General features: G+C 37.2%; 2 protein-coding genes across 3 annotated transcripts; one reads left to right on the plus strand and one right to left on the minus strand.

Moving 5' to 3' along the window:
- Window positions 1–1487: 1487 nt before the first annotated feature.
- On the plus strand, window positions 1488–15642 carry LOC111800779 (chromosome transmission fidelity protein 18 homolog). Of its 2 annotated transcripts, XM_023684622.1 has the most exons (24): window positions 1488–2159; window positions 2347–2408; window positions 2864–3001; window positions 3143–3418; window positions 4032–4118; window positions 4581–4682; window positions 4816–4881; window positions 6524–6625; window positions 6713–6774; window positions 7599–7643; window positions 8094–8167; window positions 8245–8312; window positions 9001–9069; window positions 9168–9268; window positions 9350–9431; window positions 9539–9617; window positions 9736–9823; window positions 9911–10064; window positions 10554–10745; window positions 10832–10891; window positions 12347–12642; window positions 13316–13421; window positions 13600–13693; window positions 15555–15642. In XM_023684622.1, the coding sequence occupies exons 1-23, from the start codon at window positions 1610–1612 to the stop codon at window positions 13651–13653; spliced, it is 2913 nt and encodes a 970-aa protein (XP_023540390.1). In that variant the 5' UTR covers window positions 1488–1609; the 3' UTR covers window positions 13654–13693; window positions 15555–15642. The 2 variants fall into 2 exon arrangements, with proteins under 2 accessions (XP_023540390.1, XP_023540389.1); XM_023684621.1 differs by lacking the exon at window positions 15555–15642 and having other exon boundaries at window positions 13600–13854.
- LOC111800778 (cellulose synthase-like protein D1) lies at window positions 14328–19996 on the minus strand. Its single transcript, XM_023684620.1, has 6 exons — window positions 19392–19996; window positions 18464–18893; window positions 17153–17533; window positions 16559–16934; window positions 15561–15963; window positions 14328–15433 (listed from the first exon to the last, which is right to left on the minus strand). The coding sequence occupies exons 1-6, from the start codon at window positions 19994–19996 to the stop codon at window positions 14491–14493; spliced, it is 3138 nt and encodes a 1045-aa protein (XP_023540388.1). The 3' UTR covers window positions 14328–14490.
- Between the last annotated feature and the right edge of the window lie 729 nt (window positions 19997–20725).

The following is a 20725-nucleotide window of genomic DNA, read 5'->3' on the forward strand; positions in this document are numbered from 1 at the left end:
CGCTCCCGCGGTTCATTTTGAAATTCGATTACCCATTATATTATATATATATATATATATATATATATATAAATAAATATAAGAAAATAAAAATTATGTAATGAAATATTGTAATATTTCTATTAAACCTCGGGGCTGTCTCTGCACCCCTACCTCCTTTATTACTGAGTAGTCATTTAGGGGCCTTAGCCGGTGATTTGGACTGTTTCCCTCTCGACGATGAAGCTTATCCTCCATTGTCTCAATACCGACCTTGACTCTTGTTATTTTGAGATCATATCTAGTATTCAGAGTTTGCCTCGATTTGGTACCGCTCTCGTGGCCTGCATCGAACCAGTGCTTTACCCTTAGATGTCCAATCACTGCTGTGCCTCAACGCATTTCGGGGAGAACCAGCTAGCTTTGGGTTCGAGTGACATTTTACCCTTTACCACAACTCATCTGCTGATTCTTAGTCAATTTAAAATCATACAAAATCGTGGTTGAAACAAGGTTTAACGACATTCTAACATAGTTTGAACGAAAAATATTATTATGTTATTGTTTGAAACGGGAAAATATTATTATACCATTATTCATGACTTTTTTAGTAGATGTCGTCGACCGTGCATGGACCTTTGTTGCTATTTGAAAAGATGTTAAACATAAGACGAGTGTTTATAAATAATGGGTCGAAAAAATGCACTCACATGCAATATGTATGTAATTGCCAAAGCCCATTACTGGTAGGTACCGTCTGCTTTAGCCCATTACGTGTATTACTGATAGATTCCCAGTTTTTAAATGGGTACACTAGAAGAGAAGTTTTCACAGCCTTATAAGAAATGTTTTGTTCATATTTGTAACCGACGTGGGATCTCACAATCCATTAGATACCTCTCTATAGCAAACACATTTTAAAATTACGAGACTGACGATAATATGTAGTGGATCAAAGCGGACAATATTTGCTAACGATGGGTTTGAGCTGTTACAAATTGTATCGAAGCTAAATACTAGGCTATGTGCCAGCAGGGACGTTGGGCCCCTAGGGGGGATGGATAGTGAGATTACACGTTAGTTGGAGAGGATAATGAAACCTTGCTTATAAGGGTGTAGAAACCTCTCTCTAATAGATACGTTTTAAAATCACAATGTTGACGACGATGTGTAACAGATAATACCTACTAGCAGTGGACTCGAGCTGTTACAATATTGTTTTGGTTAAATGAATTTAAAATTATAATTTTGTAGACATTTAATTCGTAATAATTAAATATTCATATTCATCCTCTAAAATAAAAGGCAACTAATAGGTTTAAGATTCAAACCTTAAAAAAAAAAAAAAAAAAATAATAATAATAATAATAATAATTCCCCTTACATTTTTTAAAATAAAATAATTAAATAAATAATTAGCCCTAAATGGTCACCGAAAAAGATGGGGCACAATCCATATCTGACCCGACCGCATAAAACGGGTATTTTCGCCCGTTTGAAGCGGTTCCCGCCATAAATCTAAGTAGAATCCATTTTCCACTCAATCTCCCGCCGGCGTCGAAGAAGTGAGCTCATTTCCCAGTCACCGGTAGACGATCGACCACTGTGTGCCGAAGACGGCTAAAGGAATATGGATATTCCTTTTCCGGACGAGCTCGAGCTTCTCGAAGAAGATTTTCATCTATATGAAGATTACATGGAACCTGAACCGCCCGAAATCGACGATGAAGAAGAAATACTGGAAAAAGAGCCATCGGACAGTCCGATTCCGCAATCGAACTCGCCCAGATTATCCAGTATTGCATCGAATTCGGTCACTGATTCTTCCTCAGTGAATGGCCTTAAGCGACTGAGATCGGACGATGCCGATGCGCCGATGGAGTTGGTTTCGGATGATGCGGAGCCTTCAGGAGGGAAGAAAAGCAGGACTGAGAATTCAGTGGTGGAGACCGAGGAGGCTTGGCTTCGATATTCCCCGCCCAGGGAGAAGAATTCTACTGTTGAAGAAGAAACGAGTTTGGTAGTGGAGGAAAAGACGGTTTTCAGGTACGTAACGGAGATCGATGGCGATTTTATGCCGATAACGGCACCAGATAGTGACGAGAGGGTTTATGCAAAGTTAGGCCGATTTGGGGACAAGGAAGAGTCCAAGAAATTGGACTTGAAAGAGCGTCACGAAGGTACTCTTTTTTAGCTTTTTATTGGTAGTTTTGAGTAATTTGGTCACAATTGAGCTTGAAATGGCTAATTTATTCATCATTGGGGTGGAAGTAAGACCAAGGACACTCAATTGAATAACCATACGTAGAATCTCTTTCCCCTCATAGTTTTTGGTCCTTCAATCATTTATCCATGTCTGCTTTCCAGGTATAATGCCAGAAAATATCAATGTTTTAATGGAAAGAGCGGAGAAGGAGGCTTTGGCCAAGGTATGCAAACTCATAAAGATTTAGTGCTCGCTCAAGATATCAAAATTAACCATCATTACTTGTTTTCTATGTAGTTTTAGTAGCCCCACATTGCTATTCGGTGAAAATATTGTACAATTGACCGTATGAGAGTTCGTAAGTTGAATTAAGTTGCTCATAAGAATTTAATAGTGAAATGGGTTTATTGTTTCTTTGCATCAGTTGAGATTTTCTACTCTCTGAAAAGTTGAATTGTGAAAAGGTAGTTGAAGTCTTAAACGTTGTATTTACATGCATCACGTCACTTTTTTCGATTAATTTGGCTCGTATAAATTGTATGGGAGGTAATCTAAGGGTAAATTTGAGCTTACAGTACTGTTAGACCAGTGACCATCATACTTTCTTCCATTTTTGTGACCATATTTTCTCTAGTTTATCCTAACCTTTGTCTGACAAGTCAATCTTTTGTATTATAGACCCTGGAGGCTAGTTATGATATTCAGCTTGATCCAAGTCCCCCTCAAGGACCAGTGGTGCAAGAGCGACTTTGGGTGGATAAATATGCTCCTAGTTCCTTTACAGAGCTTCTTAGTGATGAACAAACAAATCGCGAGGCACGTATTATATTTTAATATGTCTTTGAACATTTGAATTCTTGTTTCTGTATTGCAGAAAACTATTTGAAGTTTAGATCTTTTTAGTAGTTCTTTTCTCTTATTTCAATTCATAACTTTACCTATTGGTCTTGTATGCAGGTTCTTCTATGGCTAAAACAATGGGATTCCTGTGTTTTTGGATCTGAAATTAGGACTACATCAGAGGAAGTTTTATCTTCTTTAAGGCGGCACACTGCCATTGCTCAGCACCATAGGCTCTCTGGCTCGAGTTTTACTAGGAAGAATAAATTTCAAGGACGGAGGTCTGGTAATTTTCAAGATTCTACTTTCTTGGATCAACAAAATAGTACTGCGAATGGCAGTCAGGACACATTGAGCAAGAAGACGAGGCTTCCAAGTCCACCTGAACAGAAGGTATGCATTGTAAATAAAGTTGATGATTGAAACGTTGCTGAATTAGACCCTTTGTTTTGGTTTGAAATTTCGAAGGTTGGATTTTTAAACCAAAAATCATCAATGTCTTGATTTGTGCTATGATTTGAAGCTACTACTTGATGATATTCAAGAAGCCCGACAAGTGTAGTTCAATTTTCCCCCGCTTTCCAATTGCTTAAATAGAAAGCAACAAGGAAGGTTAACTGGTTTTCAGCTTTATTAATTGATCCTATATTTTTCAATTTATTTTGAAGTTTCTCTCTCCTTATTTTCTCTATTTAGCGCTGCATCTCTCCGTACCTCCATTTTCTTCTCTAATTAGATGCTCAGGAGACTCTTCATGTCTGAGCAAGGAAACAGAAACTCATAGCTTATATAATAAATCATAATTATTTAAGTTGTGTAGTTTACACCTCCATTTCGTTGCATGTTTAAAATATCATCCATTGTAATTTTTTATCTTCCTGTACAAGCTAAGGATTTCGAAAGCCATTGTTATTGTTGGTTCATCCCTACCTCACACGTTTTAAGGGATGGTTCATATTGCAATTTTATTGTGAATTGAGAGAAAATAATATTGTTACTACTGCAGATCCTCTTACTCTGTGGGCCCCCAGGACTTGGAAAAACTACACTAGCTCATGTAGCTGCCAAACACTGTGGCTATCATGTGGTGGAGGTTTGTTGTTTTTTTAAGTGCAGACAAAGGCAAATAAGTTTCTTTCTCAAGTCGGCATATACTTTTGGTTCTTGTTTGCAAATATTTGATTAGCCTCCAAACCATTATTTTCCGATCTCTGACATGCAAAGGCAACATCTTCTAGTTAGTTAAGGCCTAAGGGTTCAACATCTTCTAGTTAGTTAAGGCCTAAGGGTTAACTTGTTAATATATATGTTAGTAATTAAAACTTTATGTCATTTGTATATCACGTTATCGTCATAAAGAGACAGGAATCAGCACACACGCTTTCTTATTTTAATTTTTTTCGGTCTTGGATGAAATGTTCATGGGTTATCTTATCTTATTTGTGTTTTTTTATGTGATTTCATGCATGTATTTGGATATATGAAATCTATTACTTCGTCTTGTTTTGCTCTAATATTTCTACTAGTTTTAACTACGTTCGAACTTTTTATGCAGATCAATGCTAGTGATGATCGGACATCATCAACAATTGAATCCAAGATTCTTGATGCCATTCAGATGAATTCAGTCCTAGGTGATGCAAGGCCAAATTGTCTGGTTAGTCTTAGTCTTTCCCTTTTTTCGCCCCCATGTTGACACCCAAATTTGTAAAGTGAAGTTGAAGAAGAAAAAGGATAATGTTTGGTATTGCTCTATTTGAAGTTTCTAACAATCAATTCAAATGACGCAGGTAATTGATGAAATTGATGGAGCACTCGGTGATGGAAAGGGTGCAGTGGATGTCATTATAAAGATGGTAAATATATTTTCGTATTATTTCCTTGAGATCGTTTTTTTAAAACCAGTTTTGGTTGTATGTTTTGTCTTACCTTTCTCTTTTCCTTTCTTTTTCTGTATATATTTTTAAATTTTTTCTAACTAATGAGATCTAATGAAGTATCTTGCTTAAAGGTTTTTTTTTCTTCTTCTTATTGTTATGGAGGGAGGTGTTAGTGGCATAGACAGATACACTCAACATGATTTTTGGCTAGGCTACTTCTCTCTCCCTGATCCAAGGCCTCTCTTTAAGAAGACTTAGGTTTGTGGTTGGAAATGGAGCTAATGCCAACTGTTGGGACGATCTATGGTTTGGGGAACCCTCTCAACTCTGGACCTTGGTCTTAGAAGAAAGCTAATGTATAGTGAAATTCAAGAATGAACCTCTCTATCTTAAATAATGGTAATTGGGCTACAAAAACAGGGTCTATTACTTGTTCTCCTTTTATGAACGTAGTCAACAAGGGAAGATAAGTTAAATCCTCTCTCTTCAACTTTCTTTGGCATGCAAGTATTAAAAGTATACAAAGAAGGTAAAATCCTTCTTTTACAAACTTGTCCGTGGACGTATTACTGTATTCTTTTGAAAGAGAAACAAAATTTCATTGATCAATGAAATGAAAAGGAGTTATTAGACTCCCACCACCAATAGGTGTACTACAAGAAAGTTCTCCAATTTAAAAGAAGAGGGGAAAGACCATAATTGGTAAAAGGGCATTTACATTTACACCAATAAAGAGCATTAACAAAAACCAAATCCATCAAACAAATTATCAAAGGAGTGACTACTCATGGTCATAACCTTATCCAAAAGAAGCTTCCTGTTTGCTTCATTTCCCTAGGAGGGCGCTCTTTGTATAAATGGGTGTTCGTAATCTTTCCAACACCTGATCCATTTCCCCAGGCGGCTCTGGCATCATCATCAACAAGTTAACAACCTTCTCTCCTCACTCCTTGATGGCCACCCTTTTAAAAGAGAGATGAAGATCTTATGGCTATTTTAAGATGCCGAGAACTTCCGATTGGCTTTTGTGGCATGAGAAAAACAAATAAGTCTTCAATTGACAAAGAAAGGTCCCTTGGGTGCTTGTGGACTATGTCACTTTGTAGCTCTTGCTTTGTGTCAATTTTATCCCCATTTTTAATTTAAATTCTCTTTATACCATTTGGAAGAGACTTTGGTAGCCTCCTTGGCTTGGGCTTGATCTTCCTTCCCTTTTTGTTGTAATTTCATACTATTATCATTACTAGCATTATTGTATCTGTACTATATTTCTTTTTGTAGTTAATTAGCTTCTAGGAGATCGGTCATAAGTTTCCTTTTCAATTTTCTATCACTCAGCTATACTCGTTTATATAAACTTATACCTTAAGTTGTATGAAGATGAATTATTTTCTCCAGTATTGTTTGATATCAAAGATAGGTTGCTAAAATAATTTTGAACTTAAAATGCTCGATAAAGAGTCTCTTTTTTGAAACCTATTTGCTGTGCACTTAGAGTTTGTGTATTAACCTTAACATGCAATGAGCTTGTACTCACAATATAAAGGCACTGATTTTTCCAAGTCACTTTGAATGAATAATCTTCTTATATATTACCACTACATCTATTTTTATACAGGTCTCTGCTGATAAAAAGGCCGAGAAGGAAAATGGTTCTAAAGACCAGTTAGGAAAGAGATCCTCCCAAAAAGGGCGAAGAGGCGCTTCTTTATCTAGACCTGTGAGACACAGTTGTTCTTTCTATTGCCCCTTCCCTCCCCTTAACATGTAATTCTGTTTAATCATATACTTAAATGTTAATGTACAGGTAATATGTATATGCAACGACCTATATGCACCCGCCTTGAGATCATTACGTTTGATGGCAAAGTAAGCCCTTCAATGTAATTTTTTAGCCTTAAAAGGCATCTGTGTTTACAAATAATACTGGTACGATTTTGTTATCTTTGTCATCTTCACCTAACTTAAACATGAAATGTACTGATTTATTTGTCGGATTGTTGGTGAGAGAATGCATAAGTGGGCAAATGGCATTATATTTTTATGTAAAGGAGTAATTTTTCTTTGATGGATTTAGAAGTTGCAATCTTGATGTCCCGTCTTTGTTTATAGCGTTCAAATGTACAGAATTAGGACTTTCCTGTTCATTCATGCCTGGATTAGTGAGACTGAGATTTATAATCCATCTATTTATTTATTTTGCTTACCTATATAATAAAAAAGGTTGTTATTTATGCCTAGATTGACACTTACAAAATTCTTACAACGTACATTTAAGATTTTATGACCTGGTGATTGAAATTTTCCTATTAAAGAAAAAGAAAGGAGGCATAGTATTCATAGCCTTTAAGTGATTGATAATGTTCTTCTACCTTTATCTGTTTATCTATCCTTTTCTTTTTCCTACTCTANGAGATTTATAATCCATCTATTTATTTATTTTGCTTACCTATATAATAAAAAAGGTTGTTATTTATGCCTAGATTGACACTTACAAAATTCTTACAACGTACATTTAAGATTTTATGACCTGGTGATTGAAATTTTCCTATTAAAGAAAAAGAAAGGAGGCATAGTATTCATAGCCTTTAAGTGATTGATAATGTTCTTCTACCTTTATCTGTTTATCTATCCTTTTCTTTTTCCTACTCTACGCATTTTAACAGTATGGATTAACCACTCCTTTATTTCAGGGTTCATGTATTTGTTCAGCCAACAGTTAATCGTATAGTCAGCAGGTATATTAATTTCCTAATTATTCTATATCGCCAGATGTGATTCTCTAATAATAATATTGGATTAAAGTATTCAAACAGGCTTGGTTTTAATTTTTTTTATCATGAGTAAATCTACCCAATTTATTATTTAACAACAATGTGAAGTATTTAATTGTTTAAAAATTTCAAATGCCTGCCATCTTTATTTTTCATAATAGTTTACTTAGATGGTGGTTACTGGTTTTTGAGCTGTGGTGTGCAAATCATTTCATCTTGTAATTTTTTTTCTATTTGATAATTGTGTTATGCCATCGATTTTTAACCCTTCACACAAATTTTTGTCTGTAAGAAATCTCGTCTTTTGAAACCTTATCACACCCTTGCTATGATATTTCCTTTGCCTTTATTATCGAGACATTCTTATTATAGTTGCGCAGTTTTTTGTTCATTTGTTAAACTTTGTTATTTTAGACTCAAGTACATATGTAACCAAGAGGGAATGAGAGCAAATTCTGCGGCGTTATCTGCCCTCGCACAGTATACAGGTGAAATACATTTTGTTTTTAAAAAATCAGCTTTCCAACCATTTTATTCATCTTTCGTGTTCTTTGTTATTTTACAGAATGTGACATTCGCTCTTGCCTTAACACTCTTCAGTTTCTCTACAAGAAGAAAGAAACCCTTTCGGCTGTAAGATATTTATATTTCGTCTTCCATTATGGATTGTTCTTTTTAACTCTTAATCCAACAAGATTATTCTCTGTTATGGATTGCTCTTTTTTAACCTTATGCAGCAAGACTTCTTCATGATCCTCCCTTATGGGTTGTTATTTTTACGAGCTAAGGTTGAGTCTGATGGTTCAATCTGAGTTGCAATCTTTTGCATGGCTGAGTTGGAAATTATGAATAGGGGTAGAATTTTTCTTGTAGATGTTAACCATTACATAGCGATGTTTCAGCGAAAATGATGACCATTACATAGCAAGATAGGATCAAAGTAATCTTCAATTCTTGGGGAAAATCAAACAGCCATTTATCCAATTAGACTTCAGTATGATTCTCGTGGCTTGTTCCTCTTGTTTAATTGAGACGAGGTTGAGTTCAGTGCTTCAATTTGACGAGTTTCCATTTTTAGGGCAGGTCGAAGATTAAGACTAGATTGTTGGTCTTGCAGTAGAATTCTATTGTTTTTTTTTTCCTTTAAATGTCTCTGTATGCCTTTATCTGTGATCAAATCTAAAAGGCTTTACTAGTTGGTCCTCCTATATACATTCTGGTTAATAAGATTCTATTATTCAGCAAAAAATTTCAACTTTGGCCGGATGAATTTATGGCCATTGTATTTATGGTTTGTCTTTTTATGTCTTTATGACATTAGGGGGAGATTGGTTCTCAAGTGGTTGGACAAAAGGATATGTCTAAAAGTGTCTTTGACGTTTGGAAAGAGGTAATGGCCAACAAATGATCCCATATTTTGTTTTGGGCAATGGCCTCTTTATTTCATTCACTGTTTGTACTATACTTGACAGTATTTATCTTGTTTAGATTTTTTATACAAGAAAAATGAAGCTTCAGAGTAGATCAGGCGGTAAATTCAGGAACGCGTGTGATAAAATGGAACATTTGTACTCGCTTTTATCGTATCGGTGAGTATTGAAATTCTTTCACCCTGTTATTTCGATGCCATGTTTAGAGCATGTTCTAATTTTTTGCCCCTGAATATGCAGTGGTGACTATGATTTGATTTTGGATGGGATTCATGAAAATATTTTGCAACTTAATTATCATGATCCAGTGATGCAAAAGACTGTAAGTTAAGAAGTTCCTCACATTTAGTTTTTTTTTTTAAAAAAACTTTTCTTCCTATTTTTCTGCAACTACCAAGATGATTTCTGACAAAAGCAATGTTATTTAAGGTCAAATGCCTTGAAATGCTTGGAATTTCAGATCTTATGGGCCACTATGCTATGCAGACACATCATATGAACCTTAATGGTGAAAAACTTTCAGCATCTATCAATTTTTTTTAAAATTTTAATGTAAACGCAAAATTTTAGCCGTTTAAATTATTTGTCTTAACTTCTTTTTCTTTTTTCATTCTAAATCATTATAGTTTATCGACCTTCTTGTATAATTACCGTACATCGGCTGGTGGCCCAAGTTCAAAGACCGAATATTGAATGGCCAAAATCTAACCAAAGGTATCCTTGAGTCTACTTAATAATGATTCAAATGTAAGATACTTTGTTCTTTCAAAGTAACGGTGGTTAAACTTCATGTTCTCTCAGATGTCGGGCATTGTTATTGGAAAAGACGGACAATTTGAGGTCTTGGCTTTGCAAAGTTCCTCCAATTATTTCAAGGCACATAAACTCTAAGACATTGGTGGAAGACTTGGTTTCTCCTTTATTGCATATTATATCACCCCGAACTCTTCGACCGGTAATTGCTGACAATTTTTTTGTCTCCACAGTCTATATTTTCTGCCCAACTATGTTTGTTTTTCCTTTTTCTCAACATTGGCATTCTATTTCTTCTACAACAAAATATTCCAATGATTTTGCTGACAAATTGGAACCTTTTCCATTCCTTTTGTGCTGATTTCTGTAGCCTTTACTGAGGATCTTGTATTTGTTCCTCTTAGGATGTTCTTTTTGAAATTTTTTTTCTTTAGTATTCTTTTTGAAACAATAGACAACTTTTCGGTGAAGTAATTGAAGGAGACTAATGCTAAAAATAACAAATTCCACATGAGAGCAAACAATTAGAAAACAACAATAACTTTAATTTTTTTTGTTTAAATAATGTTATTATATATTTTTCATATCAATAAAATAAGTACATAACAATTCTATCTTTTAACTTTTGATAGTACTTTATGTTTTTCTTCATTGCTATTACTTTCGGGTAACATGTGACCCACTTTTACAGATGGCCATGCACCTGCTATCGGAAAAAGAGAAAGATAACCTCACTCAGTTGGTTAGCGTCATGGTGTCTTATGCTATCTCGTATAAGCAAATAAAATCTGATCCCCGTCTCAATAACACCAGACATGAAGCAACTTTAGATGGTTCAGTTCTTGCTTTGGATCCACCCATAGATGGTTTTGTTTGTTTTAAGGTTTGAGTTGTTGTCATGCTCTTGGTGGCTTGTTTTAATGTTACTCTATGGCTCTTGGTCTAAGTTTTTTTGTTTCCACCATTCAGGGCTATGAAAGCTGTCATAATGTACTTCCATTACCCATGAAGCAATTGTTGATTCATGAGGTAAGATAATTTATTCGATGTATTCAGAATTGTTCACTGAAAATTTTACTATCTTTGACTTTCTCCCTTACATTTACTAACCTGATTATATTGTTTAAAATAGTATATTATACTTTAATGTACATATTTCTTTATTTTTTCAGCAGTGTTTCCTTCATACATTGACAATTTACTTGGAAATGGATTCCTAGTGACATTCCTAGGTTTTTTCTTGTCAGTTTATAGGATCTCGGTTTCAGTGAGTAAGAGGTTTGAGAGCTTGATTAGGAANGCGACATTCCTAGGTTTTTTTTTGTCAGTTTATAGGATCTCGGTTTCAGTGAGTAAGAGGTTTGAGAGCTTGATTAGGAACTTCTTGCTGGAGGGGGGTGGTTCTCATTTGGTTAAGTGGGAGTTGGCGACAAAACTTGTTGAGCTTAGAGGCTTTGGTAGAGGGAGCATGAGGTTATGCAATGAGGCCCTTTTGGCGAATTGTTTGTGGCGTTTCTTCATAGAATTTGACACTCTAAGGTATAGAGTGGTAGATATGGCCCTCACCCGTTTGAGTGGACCTCGAGTGGAGAGCCCTAAGGCCTTAACAAAAATCTTTGGAAAGTTCCCTCTTCTTGCNTCTGACACTCTAAGGTATAGAGTGGTAGATATGGCCCTCACCCTTTTGAGTGGACCTCGAGTGGAGAGCCCTAAGGCCTTAACAAAAATCTTTGGAAAGTTCCCTCTTCTTGCTTCCTTCCTTTTCTCAGTTTGTCCTGGTGGATCCGGACTGTTTCCATCTCAACAATGAAGCTTATCTCAAACTTTTCGCTCCCACCGGCCGAATAATGGAAATAGACTAACTACCGGAGATATTCGTCTGATGCTCTATTGGGGATGGTTCGAAAGTTTCTTTTTGGTAGGACCTTTGGGTGGGAGATAAGCTTTTANCCGGTGGATCCGGACTGTTTCCATCTCGACAATGAAGCTTATCTCAAACTTTTCGCTCCCACCGGCCGACTAATGGAAATAGACTAACTACCGGAGATATTCGTCTGATGCTCTATTGGGGATGGTTCGAAGGTTTCTTTTTGGTAGGACCTTTGGGTGGGAGATAAGCTTTTATGCGTGGTATTTCCTCGTCTTTACTTTCTTTCCAACAAGAGGTTTCATTTAGTAGCCTCCGCGTTATTTCCTCGTTCTTTTGGATTGGATTCCCTTTTCGCAGCTAGTAATGACTCCTTTTTTTAGAGCTTGATTTTTGAATCCCCTTGTATTTTTTTCATTAAGGTTTCTTATAAAAAAGAAAAACCTGCAAAACTAGGACTGTTTAGTTATTTTAACCAGCAAATATAACTCAAAAGCATTTTCTTCAATAGTTTCTTTCAAGTCCAAGATTCTTTTTTGAAATTCTTGTATAAGTTTTCATCATAAAACTTTGTCCCTAGTGATCAGCATTTTGAAACTGATCTATTGCCTGCATAGGTTGAGAATCAAAAAATTTTCCAAGGGAGCTATGGCAAATTGGAGCATATATCAGATGCCAAGAAAGTAAACCACGAAGGCTCCATGGACAAACCTTTAAGAGGTGGGCTCATGAAAACTGATCCTTCAGCCTTATCGGCTAAAAACAAGGTAGACGACCGAAAATCTTATTCGGCACAGCACCGTCCAAGTCACCCAACTTCAGCTTCCAATGGGAATTCTGCTCCAAGTGTTAGTACAAAGACCTCAGGAGCCCAGAAAAAATCCGCTTTGGGTTCCTCAAGTTTCTTTGACAGGTATATCAATGTCTTCTGTTTCTTCTTCAAATCTTCTAAGTTATGTTTCAAAGAAAACTTAATTCATGCTTTTGTAACTTCCAATTTCTTTTCCTAATTCATGCATGTAAATTCGCTTATAATTGTTTGTGATATATAGAGGTTAGAATATGATTTTGATCTCATCGGATACTTTTTCTATTTTGGTCCATGTACTTTTAGATATCTAAATTCAGTTTCTGACTCTACATAAATCTTAAAATTACTTTTGATCGTAGCTTGAAGTTAATTTTTGTCGAAATTGATAAAATAAGAATAATTTTCATACAAGAAAACACATTATAATGCTTACGTTTAGAACGGAAGACTAATAGAGACTAACTTTTTTTTGGAAACGTCCACCATAGACTAGTAGTAGGGACNATGCTTACGTTTAGAACGGAAGACTAATAGAGACCAACTTTTTTTTGGAAACGTCCACCATAGACTAGTAGTAGGGACTAAATTAAGATTTTTTGAAAGCAATGATACTGAATTTTGACATTTGAAAATACATGGACTAAAACAGAACACGTTCTAAAGGATCGGGACCAAAATAATATTTTAACTTATTTTGTAGTAGTATTACGTTTATGTTTCATAGAAGTTCTTGGCTGTCTATCATGATCTTAACCTGTTTAGTTTTTTAAATTAGGTTTCGAAAATCAGGTGGTAAAGGCTCCCAAAACACTGATTCCATCGACAAGAAGGAAATTACATTGGAGAGAGATCTACGTCCGTTTCTGTTTAAATTTAATGAGGTAACAATTATTGCCCAAGTATGATAATATTCCCAGTGATATCTGGAAATTTGGTCATTCATTTCAAGTTGAGAGCATTGTTTAAGCAAATATACTTTATAAATATTCCTTTGGATGGAAGTTTTTGAAATTTTCATTCTATCTTCAACTGTTGCTGCCATGCGTTTTTCATGTGTAGGGTTTTACGAATGCAATAAAGAGACCGGTTCGGGTTCGCGAGTTTCTGCTATGACGAATTACTTGCTCCACTTAAGTCGAGAGGCTATTTTCTGGTATCAGTTTTTGCATAAATGTTCATATGTTTACTTTTATATATCAATTACTATATCCTGCAGGTTTCCTAGTTAAGTGCTTAGATTCCTTGAATTGGTACATATCCTCTGCTTTTACTATGATAGTTAGCTTCAATTGATCCTTTCATTCCTTTTTGACATATTTCTCTGGGAATAAGCACCGGTTTGAAATAACTTTTCAAGTACTTAAAAACAACACTCGTGTTTTTAAAGCACTTACAAAGTTATTCCAAAAAGGTCCTAAATCGATACTTTAAACGTAGGAGAATAGTTTTTGGAGCCATTAGATATTCGGACAAAAGAATGATACACATCCTTTAGAATATAACAAAATGTGAGTACAAACCTAAAGTCGATAAGAGAAGACTCTAGTATTTGCTCCCTCGAGCACATTCGAGTAATAATTTTTCATGTCTGGATCTAAAACGTATCTTCGAAAAAATTTACATCATAGATCAAAACATCTATGGATACAAAAGCTCCAGCTAAACCAGTACACTAATGTACATAATACAATTGTACCTTTGTCATCACTTGTCTTGTAGTATTACTGGATAATACTAGAAGAATGTGGGAAGAATGTGGAAGAATATTAAAAGGAGAAACAAACAAACACACAAACAAATCAAATAAACACAATCCTAATAGCTTTTTGTACTATGATTTGATTCAATCCCCTGGGTCTGGAAAAACCCTCATGAATTAGAAGGGGCGAACCATGGTTATGAGCTTCTTGACATCCCGATTGATTAAAATTGAATGAAAGAAGATCATACCTAATTGGTTCCATCAGTAGCACTGTCAGGTGGACTGACAGAAATCCATAGCAAAGAAACAGTGATTGAAAGCAGCCCTGACCAGACATACACAATGGTTGGGAGCCTTCCTCTTCTGCCCATCAACCCTTTGGCAAATGGGTACATATGAGCCAGCACCCAAAAGCTAAAGAACAGACCACCAAACAGCTTGCTCCATTGAGGAATCACACTGTAAACAGTCCTTGAGAAGCCAATTACAACTGCAATGATGTTGACAATTATAATTGTAAGCGGCATTATAAAGAGACTCGTCCATTTGACGAGGTAAAGATCGGCGTAAATGTCGTCTTCGTCGTCTCCAGCTGATTTCGACGTAAGAGTGAAGGAGATTTCAATCCCAGCTACGACTTTAAGAAGTCCTTGAATAACTGCAGCAAGATGGGCACTGGTTCCACCAATGACCCAAAATTGTTCATTTCTCCACCATTCTTCTAAGGCAATGCCTGACCATTTTACTTCAAGGAGGGATAGAAGGCAAAGGCAAACAGTGATGATGAGAAGATAGCTGAGAAATGCAACGTTTAAGCCTTGTACTATGAAGTGTCCTGAGAAGAGGGAAAGTGCTGGGAGAAAGCAGTAGACGACCAAGAAAAGGGAAGTGAATGGGTAAATGCCAACGTTTAGATAGGCTACACGTTGAAGGAATTTCAGGCGTTTGCTTCCTAGAAAAGCATTGTTTTTAGAGAAGAAGATTTCGACTGAGCCGGTAGCCCATCGAAGCACTTGGTGAAGACGATCCGTGAGGTTGATTGGTGCAGTGCCCCGAAAGGCATCGCGCTTGGTGATACAATAAACTGACCGCCACCCTCGATTGTGCATTCGGTAACCAGTCACCACATCCTCTGTCACTGACCCGTAAATCCACCCAATTCTTTCGCCCCATTCGGTCTTGTCCTCGTACCTGCACTCCCAAAAAACTAGTTGTTAGATCTATATCTATATCGATATTGATATCGGTATATTTATACATATGTATATATATAATCTCATGACTTGTCACTAATTAGAATATGGCATTGCAGTCTTACCAACATGAGATAACAGCAACTGCTTCAGCTACAGTTTGGGCATCAAGAGGTGGACGAGGCATGAGCAGGGTACCAGGGGGTCGACCGTTCTTGACAGAAACGTGATCGGCGAGGGGGCGGCCTTGGAACTCGGCTACAGGGATGGAGTCTGTAAATATGGTAGAGCTTCCAAACTTCTTAGGGAGGTCCAAGTCAGGGTGATCCGTCAAAGGGTGAGAGTCAGAATCATCTTCCTCAGACTGAGGTTGATAATTAGTTCTGGCTGCGGATTTGACTTGCCCAAACATGCCTGTGTATTCGTTTGCTCTTGGTGGGTTGAAGCCATACAGTGCATATCGCCTGAACATGCAACCAGTTCCCACATACACTGGGCCTTGAAGACCATCCAATGCCCTCATATTTCCTGTTTAGTGCTCAATTAGCAAGAAAACCAAAGTAAAGGAGTAACCCAACTAGCAGATATTGTCTTTTTTGGACTTTCATTTTCGGGCTTCACTTTAAGGTTTTTAAAACGAGAAGAGGTTTCCATATCCTTATAAAGAATGTTTTGTTTTCCTCCCCAACCGATGTAGGATCTCACAATCCACCCCCTTAGAGACTCAGCGTCCTTACTGGCACTCATCCCCTTCTCCAATCAATGTAGGATTCCTCAATCCACCCCCTTCAAGGCTCAGTGTCCTTGCTGGCACACCACCCACTATTAGCAGATATTGTCCTCTTTGGATTTTTCCTTTCAGGTTTCACCTCAAAGTTCTTAAAACTTGTGTATTAGGGAGACTGTTCCACACCTTTATAAAAAAAATGTTTCGTTCTCCTTTCCCAACCGAGGTAGGATCTCACAAACACACATTTTTGCTCAAAAGTTTCGAAAAATGCTGAAAATTAAATTTTTGGATGGTCGATAGTAAAGCATTTCAGAAACTCTTATTTCAAAAACACTTTTTAAGAGTTTAGAGTTTAGGGTTTTAAAATTCTTCATAGAATGAATGAAGGCTTACCATCAAAGAAGACAGTGTTGTGGTTGGCATAACGATCAGAGGGATCGATGCCTTCAAATCTCTGAGGGAATTGAATGTAGCAAATCCTATCGCCACCACGATCCATCATGAAGCACATTCCCTCTCTTACAGCTTGACAGTTGTAGAAATAATGGTCACAATCCAAATTGAGAATAAAAGGCCCATTTGATAGCACTGCCGAGGCTCGAACCATGGCATTCATGGCTCCAGCCTTCTTGTTGTGGTCATAACCAGGCCGTTTCTCACGTGACACGTATGCAAACATTGGAATTCTTATGTCAATTCCTGTGAAGTCCAATTTGTTCTCATCTGGACCCCCCATAACTGGGTCGTTTTCTGGTACCTTTGTCATTACCTGTGCAATTTCAAGAAAAACATAAATTAATTTTATAATTACATATACATTTTTTAAATAAAATTTTAAATGAAATTGTGATAAAGGTAAATATAAAATTTTAAATTTTACTTTGATTTTGATTTTGAAAACTCCAAAAATATTTATTCAGTCTTTATAAATTATTATATTTCAAACTCATTACTTACTGTTATTATTTTATTATAAAAATTAAGAACCTGCAAAATGCCAGCGTGGTCGCCCTTGGAGTGGTCGGCGGTTGCATTAAGCCAAGTTCCAGGCCAGTGGGTGCCGTCGGCCATCCAGGTGGCCTTGGTGACCTTGACCGGCTCGGCCGGTGTCTCGCCGCCGTTCTTATCTCGAGCCAGTTTTTTCTCCTTGGCCTCCTCCCTGGAGTTGTACATATCACTCCTCTTTTTAATGCCTTCCGGTAGCCCGTTGATTCTGACCTTAAACTCGTCGTACTCTCTCTTTATCCACCGGCGGTCTTTCACAAAATCCCGCCGCTTCTTGTTCTTGGTTGGATCCGTTTTTATGTTGAAGTAACTGTCTGGATTTCTGGGTTCTATGTTGTGCTTTCGGCAAAACGGTACCCATACCTGTTCCTCATCAAAATCATACCCATTTCTCATCAAAATCCCTAAAACTACTCTTTAATCATTTAATTCAACCAAAAAATAATAGTCAAATCGATATTGTCGGCTTCGACTCGTCTCGTTGCCTTCAAGCCCATGGTTTTACGTGTCTGTTAGGGAGACCCGTTATGTATTGCCTTCAGGCTCATGGTTTTACGCGTCTGTTAGGGAGACCCGTTACGTATTGCCTTCAGGCCCATGGTTTTACGAGTCTGAAAGGGAGACCCGTTACGTATTGCCTTCAGGCCCATGGTTTTACGCCTCTGTTAGGGAGACTCGTTACGTATTGCCTTTAGGCCCATGGTTTTACGCGTCTGTTAGGGAGACCCGTTACGTATTGCCTTTAGGCCCATGGTTTTACGCGTCTGTTAGGGAGACCCGTTACGTATTGCCTTCAGGCCCATGGTTTTACGCCTCTGTTAGGGAGACCCGTTACGTATTGCCTTCAGGCCCATGGTTTTACGCCTCTGTTAGTGAGAGTTTTTCACCCCTCATGAAGAATGTTTTATTCTCCTCTCCAACCAATGTGGAATCTAACAATGGTATCAGAGCCCGACACTAGGTAGTGTGTACACTGACACTAAGGAGTGGATTGTTAGATCCCACATTAGCTGAAGAAGAGAACGGAACAGTTCTTATAAGAGCGTGAAAACCTCTCTCTAACAGAAACATGTTAAAACCGGTGAAGTTGACGGCGATACATAATGGGCCGAAATAGACAATACCGGCTAGTGGTGAGCTTAGGTAGTTATACTATCTCTAAAACTTAACTAGATTTAAACTAATTTTTATATATTCTAAAATAATTTCTAAATCTACTCGCCATAAATTCTAGATTAAAGACCAATAAAGAAAACGATAGCATGCAATTCATTTCAAATTAGGAAACAGAACCTCCGCAAACCTAACAGCCTCCGCCATGGCTTCAAACGAAAGTATGGCGCCACCATCGTCCGAAATGTAGCACGACAGCTTTTCCACAGGGTAATCAACGGCCAAGATTGAGAGAATAGTGTTAGCCGTGACGAGCGGCGGTTCTTTCTCCGGGTCGGCGGTTGACACAAACACGTCGACTCCAGGAAGGTCGGACCGCCCAGACGGGTTGGTCGGAGTCGGCTTATCGAACTTTTCTCGAAGCACAGCAAGGTCGGTGGCTCGGTTTATAGGGTTGAGCTTTGGAAGAATATCCAAAAGCCATGAGAAAGCAAACCACACCTCACAAACAATAGACATTCCCCATAGCCACACTGCGTCAGGGTTTGGGTTTCGGATTCGCCATGCAAGAAAGAACGCCAATACTACCATTCGAATGAACACCAAGAGCCTAATTTCAAACAAAGAATTATTACATTATAAATAAAAATGAAAAAAAAAATTAAAAATCTGCAACTAATAATATATAAATATTATGAAATTTTAATGATCCTATAGATTAAATTTAGAAATCCGCTCTAAAGTAGTATGATATTGTCAATTTTGAGCATAAACTGTCATTACTTTTGATTTATTTTTAGGACTTCAGTACCCATGTAGATGTATTCTCATGATCTTTTCCTCCACTTCAATAAAGTACATCATAGAGCCTCTCCTGAAGTCTATGGAGCCCTCGAACAGCCTCCCATTTATTAATGGAGACTCGTCCCTTCGAATAAAATACACCGAACTCCCTCCCAACAATCCTCCTCTTGAATAAAATACATCATAGAACCTCTCCTGAGATCTATGGAGCCCTCGAACAACCTCCCATTCATTAATTGATATTGTGTGTAATGGTAAAGTTATTGAAATTGGTAAGGAATGAAGCATAGTAATGATTTGGTACCTGTAGGGGCTCAGAATAGCTGGCGGGACTTTAACTTTCCTCGTGAGCGGCCTCCATGGATTGTCCATGAAATCCGCCATGCTCATCCCTTCCGAAACATAGCCTTGATCCTGTTCTCCATCCTGCCAGTACGCATTTCCGATTCCGTATCTTCCTTTTGTTTCGAACAACCAGCGGTTGTGATCGAAATCAGACGTTTGGCTTCGCAACAGCATCGATTTATTGTTCGACGATTTCATCACCGACATTCTCCTATCTTTCGCGGCATCACCATCGCCGCCTCCGCCGTTCGGATCCGAATCTCCGACTCGCCTAATCAATCCTCGAGCCTCAGATCCGAATCGAGTCGTAGCAGTACCGTCCGATTTGGAATCTGAACCTGTTCCTCCGCCTGGCTGATTATCAGGCGTCGGAGGCATTAAAACGGTGTAGTTTATGTAATCAGTCTGACCGGAATAGTCGCCTGACATGTCTAAATCGTCGTCGCGAGATAGACTTACGAATCGTCCACTTGACGTCCGGCGAGAAACCTTCACCGCCTGTGGTGGTCGTCCTGAAGAAGACGGTGAATTCGTAAGCGTCTTCCTCGGGCTCAAAGACGCCATTTATATATATCGATTCTATCTGTTCCTGTTTTTCTGGTTATAATATTCAATCAGAAACGCTTCATCGCGTCAAATTTCAATGCAACAGATTCCAAAAGCACTTAGAGCATGAAAATCGGCGATCCGTAAGTGTGGAAGAAGCAATCGAGGACGTTGGATTTTGTGATCGAAGTGTGGAAGGAGGGAGAGGCTGAATCCGTTTGAGACTCACTTGAACGGTGAAGAATTTTTCCCCTATTTTTAGCTTCTTCTTTGTTCCCTTTTTCAAGCCTCGCCCCTCTCTCTCTCTCTCTCTCTCTCTCTCTCTCTCTCTCTCTCTCCATTTTACAAATTTTATTTATTTATTTTTTATCACTTTTTAATATTCTAATTATTTTCACAAGAAAATTAATTTAATTCTCTATTTTATATTTATTTCCAACACTTTTAATCCATCTACCAATTTTAAAGTATATAAATAAATTGTTACGTAATTTTTATGGTTTAAAATTCCAGATATTAAATTATTATATATTAAAATTATTTTATCAACATTATTTGCACTATTTTTTTTTTAATCTAAAGTGTGTTTTGCATCCTTTTAAAGGTTTAAATACATATTATTATTAATTTAAAAGCCCTTTTTATAATTATTTTGTTTTTTTTTAATGTATTTTAAAATTATAATTGTTTTCTTTTTTAGTAAATATTCAACTTTTCTTTAAAATACATTTAAATTCTAAATTAAAT

Source organism: Cucurbita pepo, chromosome LG08 (assembly GCF_002806865.2).
Source record: "Cucurbita pepo subsp. pepo cultivar mu-cu-16 chromosome LG08, ASM280686v2, whole genome shotgun sequence".
Lineage (NCBI taxonomy): Eukaryota > Viridiplantae > Streptophyta > Magnoliopsida > Cucurbitales > Cucurbitaceae > Cucurbita > Cucurbita pepo.